The 18,394-nt window shown below is 45.0% G+C and overlaps 1 protein-coding gene and 1 long non-coding RNA gene across 2 annotated transcripts; one reads left to right on the top strand and one right to left on the bottom strand.

Annotated features, from left to right (window-relative positions):
• The first annotated feature begins 3,137 nt into the window (after nt 1-3,137).
• LOC109733557 (uncharacterized) lies at nt 3,138-4,359 on the top strand. Its single transcript, XM_020292777.4, has 2 exons — nt 3,138-3,370; nt 3,574-4,359. The coding sequence occupies exons 1-2, from the start codon at nt 3,265-3,267 to the stop codon at nt 4,086-4,088; spliced, it is 621 nt and encodes a 206-aa protein (XP_020148366.1). The 5' UTR covers nt 3,138-3,264; the 3' UTR covers nt 4,089-4,359.
• Nucleotides 4,360-7,185: 2,826 nt separating this feature from the next.
• On the bottom strand, nt 7,186-7,780 carry LOC109733540 (uncharacterized). The gene is made up of 2 exons (XR_002225650.3): nt 7,622-7,780; nt 7,186-7,433 (listed from the first exon to the last, which is right to left on the bottom strand). It is a non-coding gene; the product is annotated as an uncharacterized lncRNA (long non-coding RNA).
• Between the last annotated feature and the right edge of the window lie 10,614 nt (nt 7,781-18,394).

The following is an 18,394-nucleotide window of genomic DNA, read 5'->3' as shown; positions in this document are numbered from 1 at the left end:
TTCTTTGGCATGCCAGGAACTCACAATGACATCAACGTGTTGCAGTGCTCTCCTGTCTTTGCCAAGCTTGTTGAAGGTCATTCTCCTCCGGTGAACTTCGAGATCAATGGGCGGCACTACAACAAGGGGTACTATCTAGCTGATGGCATCTATCCGAGATGGTCGACATTTGTGAAGACGATCTCAAACCCTGTGCCAGGAGGCAAGAACGCCTGGTTTGCAAAGATTCAGGAGGCTTGCAGAAAGGATGTCGAGCGGGCATTTGGTGTGCTCCAATCTTGATTTGCTGTTGTCCGGTACCCCGCTCAGACCTGGTCGAAAGATCAAATGTGGGAGATTATGACTTGATGTGTCATCTTGCACAACATGATCATCGAGAGCGAGCAAGAAGACCCAGTGTTTGACACTGAACCATACTACAGGCAAGGTCCTCTAGCCGAAGTTGATCACCAGCTACCGGCAACTTGGACTGCCTACCTCAGTATGCGTCAGGAGATCCGAGACCCACAGGTGCATCATCAACTGCAGCAGGATCTGATAGAGCACCTATGGAGGCTCAAGGGCAACGCCGGGTGCGACGTGTGATGAAATATGAGTTTTTATTTGTTGAACTATATAATTTGTATTGAACTATTTGTTGTTGTATTATTTTGTTGAAGTATTTGATTTTTCTATGATGAAATATGTGATAAAAAATATTTATGTTGATAACTGAACGCCGAGCCACGGCGAACCACGCCGAATATGAGCCTATTCTCGCCCATATGGGCCCTTTATTCGCCGAAAGGGGGCTGAAAAGCGGGCCAATATCGGCCCCTGGGGACGACGACTGGGCGCAAAACCGCCCCCAGCGCCGATTGTATCGCCGGCTCGCCCCCAGGGGGCGATTTTTATGCGTCCTGGGGGGGCCAACGGCTGGAGATGCTCTAAGCTGCATGAGATAAGTGTAACTCAGGTGGTCCATCAGATTCGTCAGCCAAAGGTATGTTGCTAGAGATGGACCATGTTGTAGCGGTGTATACGTCACTACCGGTACGCATAAATTTACAAGGGCATGCAGGTGTGGGGACACACACATGCCCGGCCGCGCTTAGCCATACGATTGCCTCGCGGTCCGCAAACTCGTTTAATTCCATGCAGTTCCCTGCACAATTTTAAGTTTTACCTTTCGGACTTAGTGAATTTATCATTTGTTCCTGCCAAGTTTTAGCAGGTGAAACTTAGTAAAGTTTTAAACACTTGTTAAAATGTATTCAAAAGTGGTTTTATTTTAAAGCCCTCGTAACAAGGAAACTGAACATGCAAACGAAATATAAATTAGACTTCTAAATATAACAGATACAAATTTAAAAGTAAAAAAAATAGCATAAGAGATGGGTCGTGCCCCCGCATTTGTGTGCCACAAATCGCCTCCCCGCATACTGAGATCTGTGCAACAGAGTGCAACTATTTTTGCAAATTGATCTGATATTAAATGCTTCCATGTCCCACTTTGCCGACCATTTTATGTATCACGTACCAGCTAGGGCACTTCATCCTTTCGACGTGTCCACGGGAAAGTGAATACTCCGAGTGCTGAGTCAATCCTAGCAAGCCCCATCACCGTATTAATTTAGCGGCAAATGGTCACATGCAGCTACTTGCTCGGACCACGATAGAAAAGAAACCTATTATTCGTTCTTGATGCCCTGCACATATTATTCGTGCCGACAGCCTGCATCGCGTATGTATGGACATGGATTACACTTCTTGTAATTCAAAAATACCGGCACATCCAGCACCAAATACACACCGTTGTTATTTTTTTCTATACATGCATAAACATTCTCGTAATACTTCTGATAAGAAGAGATTTTATTTACTCTTAATGTTGCATCAATGTGATTTCTCACCTCATCATATAATTTATTTTGTGGAGCACAATATAGTTGCAGGCGCTCATAAAACAATTGCATAACTCACTCATATGAATGCGCACACGCATGGAATCAACACGTCCTGAATCCGGCTACATATGAACCCGCTTTTCAAAAAATGTATTCTAAACACGTTTTGAAATGTCAAAAAATTTAAAACAAAATTCCGCGCATACATGTTTGCAAAAATATGTCCGCGGCACAAAGTTTTATGAAAATGGTCTTTTTATTTTCTCATTGCAAAAAAAAAAACAATTTTTAGTGCTTCTAAATAGTGTTTCACGACACAATGTTTTGTCTTTTTTTGCACAAGCCAAAAAAAAAGATTTTCGTGAAACTTTCTGCACACACACATAGAACATGGAGACGCCCACGTGCATCCTTTTCCAGAATTTTTTGGCATTTCGAAATGTGTTTTTCAAAGTGAATTCATATGTATCCGGGTTCATTCATGAACTTCCCCACATGCATACCCTATCTCTATGAGCTTAGTCGAGAGACCGAGCCAGCGTGACGAAGTAGCAATACGCGCCTTATTATTGACGAGCACGCTGTTTACCACTGAAAAATAAAACCAATTAATTTGGAAATAAATCAAGAAAAATATGAACACCCATGGCAAATCTAGAACTGAACCTGACAAACCAAGGTGCACTCGGTTCCCGGCCTCAGTGTAGCTACTGGTGGGCATGCCATACGGTTGGCTCTTACACATCGAGAAGGCGCATCGTAGCTCGACACAAAAGAAATACAGTACAGTCTAAGGAGACGAGGACCTGTCCAAAGGCTAATCGCTCAATGCTAAGAACTTTTTATACTCCCTCCAATTCATATCAATTGACGCCACTTTAGTACAACTTTGGTATAAAGTTGTATTAAAACAATGTCAACTAATTTGGATCGGAGGGAGTACTTCATTTTCATGAATTACGCAAGCACTCTACAATATTTGCAAAGCCAATCAATTAAATTGGAGATGATATACTACTACGTCGATCATTGAAATCCGGCAATTATCCATACATGCACGGATGCGCCACGACGATCTCTACTTTTTGAGCTGCCTTAATCAGCAAGTTGTTCCGTATTCTCGATCACACGTAAACCCACGGATGAATGTCAATGCCCGGCTCCATGGGCTAGCTAATCAAGTTTGAAAACGAGATGTGCCAACGCCCAACCGTATTTGGTATGTAGTTACTGAAACTTTAGCTCCAACCATTATCTCAACTATTACAGGCAAAAGCTGCATTGCCTCCTATAAATAGGGCCTAACTGGAAGCTTATACGTACCATTACCAACTCATCCTAAGCTTGCTAGCTAGCTTGATCAATCTGATCACCCACAATGGCTGTCAAGTGTATACTTCTGTTTGGTGTCGTACTAGCGTCTTTCCTGCTTCTCTGCCAGGATGGAGCAGATGCTAGAGAGCTCACCGAAACTAAACCTAAAGGTCTCTCTCTCTCTCTCTCTCTCTCTCTCTCTCTCTCTCTCTCTCTCTCTCTCTCTCTCTACACACACACACAAATAACATTTACCTACCCGCAACAACGAAAAAACATTTACCTAATATAGTTATCATTCATCCGAATATGTATGGACACTGAGCAGCACCTCCACTTGATTGCTAAATGATATTTTCTTGTATGCATGCAGAATCCGAGGAGAAGAATATGAAACCTGGGTATGGAAACAATGGGGGAGGATATGGAAACAACGGAGGATACGGAAACAATGGCGGAGGGTATGGAAACAACGGAGGATATGGAAACAATGGCGGAGGATATGGAAACAACGGTGGTGGGTACCAGCATGGTGGAGGGTACGGAAACAACGGTGGTGGGTACCAACATGGTGGAGGATACGGAAACAATGGTGGTGGGTATGGTGGAGGATCTGGAAACAATGGTGGTGGTTATGGTGGAGGGTCTGGAAATCCTGGATATGGCGGTGGCTATGGCAATCCTGGCTATGGTGGCGGCAACAACGGTGGATATGGTAATGGTGGTAGTGACCCAGGACGTGGTGGTGGGTACGGCAATCCTGGCTACGGTGGTGGCAACAACGGTGGGTATGGCAGTGGCTCTGGTGGAGGGTATGGCTCTGGTGGCGGGTCTGGCGGGGGTGGAGGTTACGGTGGAGGCTCTGGCGGTGGTGGTGGCTATCCTTGAGGTGGATATGGTGGAAGAGGTCAAAATGGTGGATGTCACCCAAAAAAACAAGACATATATATGTGTTTTGAATAAAACATGTTTAGTCCCACAAAAACATGCTTGATGTGCTTGAATAAAATTTGCTCCTTATGCTCGCATATACGAGCAAGGTACCTATAAGAGCATTCTGTAGTCTTATGTTTATGCACGATATGTCAAATAGATTCTAAATATTGTGGCACATGTTGTAAGGAGTTCCATAAAGGAATAAATGTCTAGTTTGTTGTTCTCTAGCTGGATAAACCATTTTCGCATTACTATGTGTACAGTTTTTCTATGCTTTCCTAACTATTCAATCCACATGCTGAAACAGATGAGTTCGATGCGAGACAACACTATATCAGGAACATATTAAAATAAGAATAACCTTATGTCACAAATGAGAAAAAAACATATAGTATATGACTTGCTTTGTGTAAGAGGATATTACATTCTAGGCTCTCAAGCAACCCAAATTAAACAACATGAACAAACATAAGGACCGATGAAATAAACCATCCTGACTATTGCTCTTTATAGAAAGTAGTATATAACGTGGGTAAGTGCCCCCAATTTGCAGCAACGTACTCCAAAAGTCTTGTTACTAATATCTCATCATACAATAACTACTAGCTGGATATGGATGAAATGATCTTCCATAGAGTAGTATGTGAAATCCAGAAGGGTACGCAGGTGAGAAAGCATGCATGCATATGACCACACATCTGATTTGAGATTGATGCATGTGCATGCTTTTGGCAAAGTTGCATCCATCACCCATTCCACCTCCTGTGCCTTTTCATTTTATCTCCCAATTTCAATCTATTATATCTTTTGAAGCGAAAGTCCAGATTAAGTTTCATCTGTGTATTTGTGTTCGTTGAGACAAGAACTTTTGAACAAGACCACTTTTCAATACATTTTGACAACTTTTAAACTTTACTAAGTTTCAACCATTTAAAACTTAACAATCGTAATATTAATTTTTTATCAACGTTCACCAATTTTCACTTTTTCCGGATGTAGAACTTAGGGTTTAAGTTTTACCTTTGAAATTTCATGAATTTATCATTTGTCCCTACCAAGTTTCAGTAGTTGAAACTTTGTGAAGTTTTTAAAACTTATCAAAACGTATTCAAGAATAGTCTTGTTTCAAAGCCTTAGTAGCAAGGAACACGAATATGCAAACAAATCATAAATTGGACTTTTTCAAAAGATATAATAGATTTAATTTTGAAAAGTCAAAAGTAAAAGCATGAGAGCTGGGATGGGTGAGCTGCCAAAAGCTGCACACATAGACCTCATTTAAGGTAATTAAGGGCTAAAACACATGCAAAGACCAAATCGATTTCTGAATGGCGAGGCAATCAGACGGCCAGAAATTTGGGTACTTCCCACACCTACGTGCCACAAATTTTCTCCCAAGTAATACTAGAAATTAGAGAGGGGACATATTAAGATGGTTTTTGTCAAATTTAATGGGTAAATTTAGAAAATAGGACACTAAAAAGCAACATAATGGACATATTGAGATGGTTTTTGGGAAGTCATTAATTCCACTGATTTTGTGGAAGAAATTGACTGATTTTCTTCTTGTGCTTCAGCAACATTGGAGGTGTTGCAATGACGACGGCGCAAGGGGCAATGGGAGACAACGATGCGCAATGGCGGTCTGCAACATTGGCCATGTTGAAACCTCCGCGGGACGAATCAATGATGCACATGACGTATCGACATTGGCGATGACTGCAGTGTCGGCGTGTTGCAAAGCTCCCAAACGCAACATGGCTCATGTTGCAAAGCACTCGTGGTGCAAATCTTCAAGTGCAACATGACTCATGTTGCTAACCTTCTAGTGCAACATAACGCATGTTGCAAACCTTCGAGTGCAACATGACACATGTTGCAAACCTCATCAGACCGGGCGACTATCCTGTCGTGGATATAACGGCTCACGACCGGCCGGTATTTTAAAAAGGTCAACGGGCTTACGGGTAGCGTTCTACAGATTTTGTGGTACAATGATCACTATTGGCCTGCCGATGCGACGCTCGCTTGGATCGGGCTGCTTGATCGATGCATGGCCCACAAACGCATCCCCACCTTTCCACCCTACGCATCCTCTCGATTCTCCTCTCGAGTTTTTCTCCCCGAAAAATGTTGTCCACGTGTATATTCTTCCTCCATTATCTCTTCCTTGCTAGCTCCAACTCCAGTTGATCAGCGCTTGCTCCGCCGTGCGAGCTCACGTTGGTACCCTATGTTGTTCTGGCAACAATCTCTCCCTTTGCAACTCCACCGGTCGCCCATCGACATCACCATCACCAAGCTTGAGCACTAGCCGTCGCCACTTGTAGCACCCACCATCGCTGAATACAACATCGATGGCGGCCCGTTGCAGCACCGTGCCGACCCCCGCCCTCTCCAACACTATGGCCACACTCGAAGGTTTACAACTGTTGTGTGCGGATGATGGGTGTTGTAAGCTTTTTTACGACATGATGTTTTGTGCGGCGACAGGCAGCTGATGGTCATGCAAGCAGGGCTGATCGGTGCTGTGACGGTGTTGGGAAGGCACTGCTGTGACGGTGGTGACATGTGCTACGAGAGATGGTTGGCGGGTGTTGCGACGGCGCTGCGGCCAGCGATGATGTATCCAGAGACACGGGCTGGTGTCGCGCACCGGGAGCTGCTCATAGGCTGACGTTTTCTTTTTCGGGTGTGACATGTGCGCGTGAGAGGAAAGATGACTCACGTGAGAAAGTTGGAGTTCATTGAACGGCTATCGTTGCATGTCCTACGGTGCGGAAGGCGACCGATCCAGGTGTTCTGCAGGCCGGCCGGCCCCTTAGGGTCACCCATTTTTAATGGTCTGGTTAAAATCAGAAATGAATTCTGGTTCTTAAAAAGAACAGAAAAATATGTTTTCCTGTTCAGGCTATATTAAGATACCTGCTCCCTTTTTCTGTAAAACAAAATCCAGCCGAGTCCCACTTTCGAGAAACAGTTTGGGCAAATCGGATGAGTTGGAGTGAAAGCACAGGCTCGGTGCAGCCCCTTCATCGGGAAATGATCGTTAACCACCAGAACAGTCGATACATTTCATTCAAGTTCATCTTGAGTACACAGGGGACAGGGCACATACATACCTAGCTAGCTTGTACACAGAAACTATATACTATACCATACACATGAATGATCTGCAAAAGCAAACCGGAACTGCATTTATTTGCTAGATTCTTACGAAGAGCATCCGTCACGGGCGTCGTCCTCCGTAGGAGCCCGACCAGCCACCACCGTAATTGTTACCTCCTGCTCTGTTAACTGCAACCATGGCAGGGCAACATCATTAGAAATAACCATGGCATGTAGATTTACTGCCTCCATGGAGAATTTACAGCACACCCAACCCAATCTTAGCCATACAATCAAGCTCCTCTGTAGTTGCCACAGAAAGAACACGGAAATACAAATAAACAAGGTAGATATTAATTCAGGGGAAGAAACATTACCATGTGTGAGATCCCTAGCAGCAACCACGCCTTGCGAGACGATGACGAGGAAGGCGAAGATGACGCACACGAAGGCCAGAGACTTGGAAGCCATTTTAGCTAGCTATAAGCTTTGTGTGCTTCTACACGCTGAGATGGCCAGTTTATATAGGGTGCTTGGAATTGGAATGGGCGGATGTGGATGTTTCAACATGTCACTGGTTAACCACTAGTCCCACTAGCAGCTGGCACTGATGTGTCATACCTCTTACCCGGTCTTAATTCAAAGTGGCGACTGTGGAAAGTCAAATGTCGAGATTAAGAGACAAATTATTTTGGTATCTAGCTAGCCAGTCAGGTGTTTACCAATTTGAGTCTCTTGACAGCGCGAAGATATTAGTCTAGTACGGAATAGTTCTGATTTTTGTGCTGCCCTTAGAGATGAGCAACTAAAGCTTTCATTGTTGAAATGGTTGACAACTTATTCAAAAAAATGGTTGACAATTTCCACAGTGCATCGGATTCCGAAGACTAAAGTAACCAAGGACAAAAATATGCCTTTTGAACGTGATTTTTTTGGCAACTTGCTTCGGTTTAACGATTCGCAATCCGCGTGATTCCGAGCTTTCAAACGGCCATCTCCGTGTTTTGTCTTGCGCTCTTCACTAATGGAGTATAAACAACCCGGAGTCAACCGCGCATTCAGGTCTTGGTAGTTGAAAAGTTCTTGTTGGTGCAATACATATATGTTCGCTTTGATTGGTGTCTGCTATGAAGAATCTTGATAGAATGTTCGAGCGATTAAGATAGCAAACACCTTTTTGTACAAACACCTTTTTGTCCTGTCGCACGTGGAATCTTAATGTGTCTTGTCGATGGCAAACCTGTAGCATGGTTTACATGCTGTACCATACAGTCCGGAAACGTCATGCGACCAAAGGGCAAGTGACAAACACAGGTTGTTGAATGTTACTCCCTCAGTCTCATAATATGAAGTTATTTAACCAAAACCATCACATTTGATGGTGCCATATCTGAACCAAGGCACAAAAAACCCACAAAAAATGTGCATAATCTGTAACGCGGAGCGTTGATGCTCGAACTTGGCCGCGAAAACAACGAAACTAACAAGTTGGGCCCGCATGTCGGGCTGAGGTGGCGTGCTTACATGGACAATATGCTGAGTTGGGCATAGGTCCCACCTGTCAATGACTCAAGTATTTGGTTTTTTTCTTTTTCTTTTTTACTTCTTCCTCCTTTTTCCACGGGCATTTCAACAAACATTTTGTGGGCACCCCCGCAGGCCAGAGCGCCGCTGCCATGGCGTCGGGCACGAGCCTCCATCCGAGCCATCGCACCCCTCCTCCCCATGGTCACAAGGGACTACAATCGTGCGCTCGTGCGAGCTGCGTGAGCGGGGTTGCTATGGCCGAGCGACTGGAGTGGGAGGCGTACGTGTGGGCGCGGGCCTGCTCGTCATCGTCCATGGCGGACACTGGAGCTTGCCCGCCATGGAGGAGCAAGCTCGGGTACACGAGAAAATTCAGCCGCAGCGGTGTCCAAGAGCAATTGCTCGTCAGCCAGCCACCCGACTCCTGGACTACAGCGCCATGCCGCAACTCCAGCCGGCCACAACGACGAGCCGACCGCCATAGCTTCTACCGCTATCGCGCCTACACGAACGCCATGGGCCTGGGCACGCGGTAGGGCGGGGCGCTGCTCGTCGGCTGGCGGGCCGGCCTGGGCACGCGACGGCGGCGTTGCTCTTTGCCTGCTTTGACAGGAGTAGTCGGCCAGGACCAGGATGCGACCACCGCAGCCCGTGGATGGCCGCCTCAGTCTCCAGCAGTTGCTCGTGCCGGCCTTGCTGCACCGTCCAACCACCGGAGCCGTTGTCAGGGTGCCATGACCCAGCGTGTCCGGCCACTCCGTCGCGTTCTCATCGGACCTCTCGCGCACACGCCTCGCGCTGCGCCGGCCGGAGCCACCGACAGGGTACTTCGTGCTCATGTTGGTCGACGGCGAGCTCGCTGGGCCACGGGCGACCTCGCGCCGTCGTCGCCATGGCCGACGGAGTCCGCAAGCCTCCTTCTGTCCCGGCGTGAGAACGTCTACCCCGCCGGCACTCCATAGAAAGGCGGACGAGCTAGCGCTGCTCACTCTCTCCGGCTAGAGGAAAATGAATGGTGCCCAAAAGATGTTCGATGGAATGCCTCATAGAAAGAGATATGGAAAGAAGATGACCGTCTAGTCATTGACAGGTGGGGCCCACATCTCATTTGCCACATCAGCTAGTCAAAGCTTTTAGTCGTCGCCACATCAGCCCGACATGCGGGCCTAACTTGTCAGTTTCGCTGTTTTCGCAAGCTTACCAGACTATCAGTGCTCCGTGTTACAGATTAGGCGCATTTTTGGTGGTTTTTATGCCCTGGTTCAAATGTGGTACCAAGTTGTTACCCTCACCCCAAGTGTGGTGGTTTTCAGTAAATTTATTTTTAGGACAGTAAAACTGAGCCTAAAGGGAGCCTTCTCACGACTTCAGTGTTTATGGCCGTCCATTCAAGTGATCTGGTCGATCTGAGCCGTTAGATCTGCTGCCAATGTGGAGCTCCATCGCAGTTTTTTTCCTGGCCCAACTGTCCTAAAGGGCCTCTACACCGGAAGAAAAAACGGAGATATGTGGTGCACTGGGCTTTTGTGCCGGCCCTTTTGTCTAACCCGCACGCTATAGGGCCAGATCGTCGACCTGAGCGCCGAATCCCTAGCCTCCCAACAGGATTGATTGGCTCGATCCAGCCGAGCGGGATGCAGGCGACCCGAGAATCCCTGGATTCAACCGACGCATGCGATTTGTCTACGAGGGGATCCTGCTGACGGGTGCCATGCGGGTCGAGGCAATAGGTATTCGGGGTGTTCGGCAGTCCCGTGAGGCAGATCGACAATCGAAACTGATCCTTTGGGATTTGAAGAAGGCAATCAATCTTCAGTTTCTAGGGTCATTCATGGTGGATGATGTATGGCACTCGCTGATGGCAATTAATCAAGGTGTGTGTCTTTCTATTTTCCAACTTGTGTTGTATATATATGCTCCCTCGCATGGCCCTCTCAATCACCGTTCTTGCTCCTTTTCTTTAAAACTGAATCACCGCTCTTACTCAGCACGGTTCTCGGCTAGGTTGGCCTCTATCTTTGTTTCTCCCCTTTCCTGTACTATCCCTTCTTCCACCCATGCTAATTCCATTCCTACCCCGTAGGTGGTGACTGTTGTTTCACGCTGGTGAGAAGATATTGCACAAAGCTTAGGTGATCAAAACCCACCCCAAAATCCCCACCACTCAGGTAAAACCCTGTACATGAGGGTACAATAAACATTTTCTTTGTCAAAGAAATTCTTGATTAACTATGACTGTGTTGTTGATGCTTGGTTTCTTTTTTCAAGATTTGGCTTCAGTTTAGGTAAATCATCAATTTGTTTCTGGGTAATCTCTATTCTTACCAGCTTTACATATTAGAGAACAATATGTACTCTAGATTAAGATGTCGTCATGAAATCATTTATCTGAACATAGCAAAGAAGATTTAGAAGTTGGGGATAGAGAAGTAGTACAGGAATGCAATTTATCGTGTAGGGCTGAATCGACATTTTGTAAAATTTCTAGTGAAACACGTGTGGAGGCTACAATAAGGTGTAGTCCATTTTGTGATACACCAAACGCAATCTGAGAGGGTTAGGAATATAGAGAGAAGATGGTAACTATGGACAGAGGAGAGGAATAAATGTGATCAACATATATATGTAGTAACTTTAGAGATGATGTGGTGGAGTGGAATTTGAGTAGGTGGTGAAGCAGAATTTGGGTAGGTGACGAGTTTATTAGCTCTGTCCATTTGATAAGATGTACTAAATGGGGCCTTATGTAGAATGAATGTTAGCTACAGGAGCACATCTCTGTATGGATTGAATTCACTTGAGGAGCTGCACTTGAATACTATCTTGAAGCTTATAACCTGTGTCTTGTTGCTGTGCAAAGAAATGAATGGAACAATGATATTTTTAGTATCAGGAAATAGACATGTGTGTGTGTGACCATCCGGGATGCAGCTAGAGCTATGAGATGAGTTTGACTCCACTAAGTTTTGTTTGATAAATAGTGTTCGATCCCCCATTGGGTTTCACACATTATTACCTTGCCTTAGAAACAGATTGGATGAATGAAACTATATTATGGTTAGTGCCAGAAAGTTGAATTGTTTCTATATATGAGAAAAATGAAATGTCAGTGCACTGTTCTATTCCTTCTGGATTCCAGTAAGTTGAATCAGTTTGGATAAAATCAAAATGTTAGCGACCCTGTAATTTTGCACAATATGGATTCTTGTATTCCTCATTTTCTTTTTTCATTTAAAATCACAGCATGGTTCATTGTGTTATGACCTGAATCTTGATGTGATGTACAATAGTATAAGTGTGATGTCTGATGATCTTGAGAAAATGGTTAATACATGAATAGTTGAAAGTATACAAAGCTATTGTTAATGAAGTAAAAGATGCACTTTATTAACGAGAGCGGCGTTACCGAGTTGGGCGGCAGCTGAACACTTTATCTTGTTCGTTGGTCCACCTCTAGGGATACGTGATAGTGGGTCCATGTCAGACAATACGGGCGGAGTAAAATGAAGTCGAACGGCGGAATACGGTCATGAACAGTTGTGTACGCCAGCTGGAGAGCACGTTGAGGATCGTCCGGTGACGTGTATGAGCCGATCCGTGGCTCAGGTCCGTCACAAAAATCTTGTCCCCGGGACAGACACGCAAGGGCGCCGTCTGATGGAAAAAGCCGCCGTCACCGCTTCAGTAAATTAATTGTTTATTAGAAGTAATACTACTCCGAGCAACAGCAGCAGCAGCCTTTTAGCAGATCAATTTATGAAACCGTCTCGGGTTTTGAACCCTTGTCTCCTCACGCGTGTGTTGATTGATCTGACCCGGTATACTACAGCTATAGAAAATTTCTTGTCGGCCATGGCAATACACGGCTGTAGCGGCAAAAACTGATCTCCTACTCGGATTCGACGGATCACGTTGCATCGGTGACGTGCAGAAGAACGTCAAACTCTATCTTTCCTTGAACTCAAAAAACTCATACTGCCAGCTCCAAAGCTAATAACAATTCTGACCACAAACATTGAATTTGCCGGCTCTGCCGAAGACTATCTCATGCCAGCCCTTCATTGAAAAATTGCGAACTTCTAGATTCTGAGCAGAGATCCCTCCAAAACCTTAACACCATCGTGCGCAGGCCCACGGTGGGCGCGAACTGTCGTGGATTTGTCACGACAGATGTCCTTAGTGTTAGGACTTAGTTGTGAGGCCAACACATCTATGTGATAGCTTCAGAAGGGTTGAATGGGACGAGAGACGTGAGGTTTCACCCAGGTTCGGCCCCTCACGGTGGAGGTAGAAGCCTACATCCTGCTTCATTGCATTGATATTGATGATGATGATGCTCACGATTACAAGGGTGCTCTTTTGCTACCTCTATCTCGAGAGCTATTGACTTGTCTGTCTCAACTTGTTAAACGTGTCCCTCTTTGGGTGCCCTGACCCTCTTTATATAAGTTGTAGGGGCGGGTTACATGTGGAGTTCTAGTAGGACTAGGACTACTCTATTCAAAGTGGAATCCTAGTCTTGCTTCCTTTGTAAGGGAAAACTCCTTATGCCTTTCCTCTTAAGCCGGCCCACCACAGCATGAGCCGACCTTCTGGGCCTTCGACCTTGTCATCTATTTGACCCGCCATCAGGGTCATCATTGAGTCGCCAGACCGGTGAATCGCCAGACCAGTGAGTTGCCAGACTAGTGAGTCGCCAGTCTTCAGGCGGGTTACCGATGAACCTCCAAATCCCGGCCGGGTCATATATCTGGCCGAGTCAAAAAATACCGCGGGGTATATTCCCAACAGAAGCCCCTCAAGGAAGATGGACGAGCATGGGAAATTCCCTTCGGTCATGGAGATGAGCTACGAGGTGCCACATCATATGTACCTTCTACAACAAGATGATGACAAGACGGTCGAGCAAGGGCCATCGCCTTCGACCACAATATGGAGCACGAAACTCTTCAACAACATGAAGACAGCGCCTATATTGGACTCATACTCCGAGTCAAGCTACGCGAGCTCACATGAGACCTTCTCTTTGATCTCGAAGGAGAGTGATGTTTTGCCAGTTCCTACGGCATTCATCTTTGGAAGCATTATGGATGAGGAGGTTGAGCATGGGACTATCCCTTCAACCAAGGCGGCGATAGGAGTTGAGCATGGATACATTTGCACCTACATCTCTACGACACCCAAATATCATGAGATGCCCCAATTTCCATGTGAGGAGAGCCCCCACCACATGAGTGACATGAGTGACTCCACCATATGTGACATTGAGAGCATTTCCTATGAGAGGATGAGTGTGACATTGAGAGCATTTTCTATGAGAGGAAAAGGTTCACTGGCCATCCCACAAACACATAGATGTGTACACAAAGGATCTGGTGAAACAGCTTAGGGCAAACAATGTGAACCTTAACAAGGTGTACAGCATAGTTGGCAGCTTCTTCGATTCAACACAGAGCGTACCTTTCACAAAAAGGTCATTGCGCAATCTGTGCGGGAGAATAAGCCGAGACCAAGCTGATGATGATGTCAACAAAACGCTTGCCGTGTTCAAAGAAATTCAGCAGAACGACCCGGAATTCACATACAAGGTTCAGGGCGATGAGGAAAGCAGAATCAAAAACCTTATGTGAACAAATGGAAACAACAAGTTGCAGTACAAGTTCTTTGGCGATGTTGTCACATTCGATACGACGTATCGGACAAACTTGTATGACATGCCCTTTGGTTTGTTCGTTGGAGTGAATAATCACTTTCAAAGCATAATACTTGCTGGAGTGCGGATGCACGATGAACAAGTCGAGAGCTTCCAGTGGGTATTTTCTGAGTTCATCAACATGATGGGCGGCAAACACCCCCAGACAATATTGACAGGTTTGTGCCAAGCTAAGCAAAACAATGCATACGTAGATGTCTATTAGTAGATGATTGCACATATTTGACTCTGTTCTACTATGTTGTCGATATTGTAGACCAAGCAAAACCAAGCAAGAGCCATGGAGATAGCAATCAAAAGCGAGCTCCCTAATACTGTCCACAGGTGGTGCAAGTGGCATGTTCTTAAAAAAGCAAAAGAAAGCCTTGGCCCATTGTACACAAGCAAGAGCGAGTTCAGGGCTGAGTTCCACAAAGTGGTGAATCACATGATAAGTGTGGAGGAATTTGAGACAGCATGGGGTTCACTTGTTGAGAAATACAATCTAAAATCCCACAATTACATGACAAACCTATACGAGATACGTCACAAGTGGGCGAAGCCATACTTCAAAGGAGTCTTCTGTGCGAAAATGACCAGCACTCAGCGTAGCAAGAGCGCCAACAACATGCTGAAGATTTACATGCCGCCAGGTGGTGAAAAGAATTGTTTCAGGAGTGTTACGAAAAAGAAAAACAAGTATTTCAGCTCTAAAATATGGCTATCGATGATCATCTCATGCCACGTGGTGAATAAAAAATTCAAGTCGATCCTGCTCCGGTGAATTTAGTTGAACTGACAATCGAGACACAGGTTCACCCCCCTTGGCATGCATTGTAAAGCTGTAAGGCTTACTTTTTTTTAGCACCCCGTCGTTCAATTCTTTTTCGAACATATCGAAGTAGAACGCCATGAATATGTCGTGTTTATTACTGGTGCATAGTTTCATCGTTTGAGCTGATGTAGTGGAGATCAACTCCCAAACGATCGGGCAGTTTGTTGTAACTGCTCAGGTCAGCCTCAAAGCGTCGGGCAAAACTTTTTGGTTAACAGCTGTCTATGGGCCGGCAGATGATGAGAGAAAAGATGATTTTCTGCCGGAGATAAGAAGAAGTGCACCTCCAGTTCGGCAACCTTGGCTGATTACTGGAGATTTAAACAAAATTTATGAGGCCATAGACAGCAACAATGACCGTATGAACCGCATAATCATGGTCAGATTCAGAAGTGCCATTGACTCGGCCGAGCTCAGAGAAATGAAGTGCAAAAGCGGCGAATTTACTTGTAGCAATGAAATGGAGAGGCAAAACCCTTGGGAGCATTTGCAAAATTTTCTGTAATATAAGTTGTTTCCCTCAGTCATCCTGATTGCCTATTCTACTGCTTGCTCAGACCACTGCCCGCTCCTCCTAGCGGATGCCACCACCCCAAGGAGAAAAGGTAAGTTTCGGTTAAACTCCTCCTAGCCAAAATTTCCCCACTACCACGTGATGGCGGACAGAACTTGGAATGGACCTGTAAAACACTCGTTTGCTCTCATAAGACTCAAGCTGATGCTCTTAAGGTTAGCGGAAGATGTGAAAATTTGGAGCAAGTCCCTTTGTAGTGATGCAAGGCTACAATTTCACATTTCTTCTGAGATTATGGTACGCCTCGATGTCGCCCAAGAGACTCTGTTGCTGACCCCTCTCAAACTCAGCATGAGAAGGAAGCTGAAAACAAGACTGCTCGGGCTGGCAGCTATTGAACGATTGAGAAAAAAGGCAGGCATCAAGACTTACCTGGCTGCGTGCAGGCGATGCGAATACAAAAAATTTGAATGCAAAGAGATCAATTCAAAGGCGCAGAAGAAAATTCATCGCTGCTTTGGAAACTAATGAATGAGTGCTCACTGCTCATGATGACAAGGAGGGTTGCATTTTTTGATCACTTCACCGGTGATCATCTCATGCCAAGTGGTGAATAAAAAATTCAAGTCGATCCTGCTCCGGTGAATTTAGTTGAACTGACAATCGAGACACAGGTTCACCCCCCTTAACATGCATTGTGAAGCTGTAAGGCTAACTTTTTTCTGATCTACCCGTCGCTCAAATCTTTTTTGAACATATTGCAGTAGAACGCCATGAATATGTCGTGTTTATTACTGATCCATAGTTTCATGGTTCGACCTGATGTAGTGGAGATCAACTTCCAAACTATCTGGGCAATTTGCTGTAACTGCTCAGGTCAGCCTCAAAGCGTCGGGCAAAACTATTTGGTTAACAAGTGTCTATGGGCCGGCAGATGATCAGAGAAAAGATGATTTTCCGCAAAGGGGGCAGCTGATGAGCGGGAGAAGATGTTGCTGCGCTGACAACGAGGAAGAACCTGATGCAGACATGGTGACGGCGAGCGCGAGGATGACTTTTCCTCTCTGGAGCTTAGTGCGCTCTGTGCTTGGGAGCGATGGGGAGTGGATCTGAAAACAGGGCGCTGTGGAGAGCGGTGTGGGAAACCGTACTTATCCACCCACCGGCAGGGGGTGGGGAGGGGTAGGTAGCCGTTTAGTCGCTACTGTGAATGAACCGGAACGGGTAGGCTCAGGAAACAAACCGATCCATTCATGATTTTCCCGTCCCGATACGGCGTTGCCGTCTAGGCCCAATTAAATGCGCGGGCCCAACGTCTAATATACAGCTGAAAAGATGAGCCGCATACGCTCAGAAATACGGGAATACTCGTGAATCCCTAGACGAACAAATGGCTAAGATATCAGCCTCAGCTGTGCCCAGGACCAGAAACAAATTTTCGCTTTATTAACAAACAATTAAAGGTTGGTTGCAGTTTTATATATAAGTGTAACGAAAAAGTAAATAGACGTCAGTTTATGTCCCTTCTGCCATGCTTGATACAAAGCTATGTCAAACTCTGTCATTTAGGCACAAGTTCTTTTTTGATTGTTTGTTCACTTATATATGTGTTCTCTGGTAGGAAACCCTGTTCATCAGACGGCATAACTCTGAGGCATGGAAATAAAAATAGAGTGCCTAAATAATTTTGTTCTATCCTCCTCATTTCTTGCTTATAATCAGTGTTGCCAAAATTTGCTGTTAACCTGAACATACAATGATGATGGAATACATGAAGAAGGCACACCCATCAGTCTTTCGAAAGCAGAAGTTCAGTAAGCAAGAGTAGAAATCGCATGAGTTATACCTAGATTGCGGCAAGTATATGTATGAACTTCTGCATTTGGATAGTCAGTAGCGGTGTGATTATGGTTTTATAGGAAATGTGTTTGACGGGCGTTTTTCTTTAGCTGCTATAGTTGTCCATGCAGTGCTCATGTGCTCTTACTTTGTCTCCCCCCCCCCCCCCTTAGCCCCCCTTGTATTTTGAGTCAATTTTTTTGCCATCTATACAACTAACAAGATATGTTTTGTATGCAACAAATTGTATATCATTAGATTTGTAATTTTTTAATTAGATTTATGGTCAGAGTTTGACACTAAATAAAAGGGGACCCAACAAACCCAAGCGAAGGGAGTATTCTTACACAAAATAAAACTATTGCCAACCTTCTTAACACCTAACATATTCCTATGAGCATAATAATCAACTTAAAATATTTGGGCCACGAACATGCTCACGACAATAAACAGGCACAAACACACACACCACGAGTTGAATTTTGGGTCAAAAAACATGATTCATAGGTGTGATATTGAACACTACCATCAAATATATTTAATGATTATATGATAATTAAATTAATACACTTTGTACAATCGCATCAAACACTAATATTATAATGCCAAAATGGACGGACGCAGCAATGCGCGTCTTCGATGATCTAGTAACTCCATAATATGAGAACGTTTTCAAGCTTTGTTAGCTTAAAAAATGTTCTTATATTATGAGACGGAGGGAGTAGTTTCATATTCACATTTTT

The sequence above is a fragment of the Aegilops tauschii genome, chromosome 7, assembly GCF_002575655.3.
Source record: "Aegilops tauschii subsp. strangulata cultivar AL8/78 chromosome 7, Aet v6.0, whole genome shotgun sequence".
NCBI classification, from domain to species: Eukaryota; Viridiplantae; Streptophyta; class Magnoliopsida; order Poales; family Poaceae; genus Aegilops; species Aegilops tauschii.
The sequence above is the reverse complement of the archived record's forward strand: the minus strand, read 5'-3'. Positions and strand labels throughout refer to the sequence as shown.

What these genes read in the sequence shown, in the direction of transcription:
- LOC109733557 (XM_020292777.4), top strand. Translation starts at nt 3,265, where the DNA reads ATGGCTGTCAAGTGTATACTTCTGTTTGGTGTCGTACTAGCGTCTTTC. An exon ending in CACCGAAACTAAACCTAAAG is followed by an intron (nt 3,371 to 3,573) that starts GTCTCTCTCTCT and finishes GTATGCATGCAG; the next exon opens with AATCCGAGGAGAAGAATATG.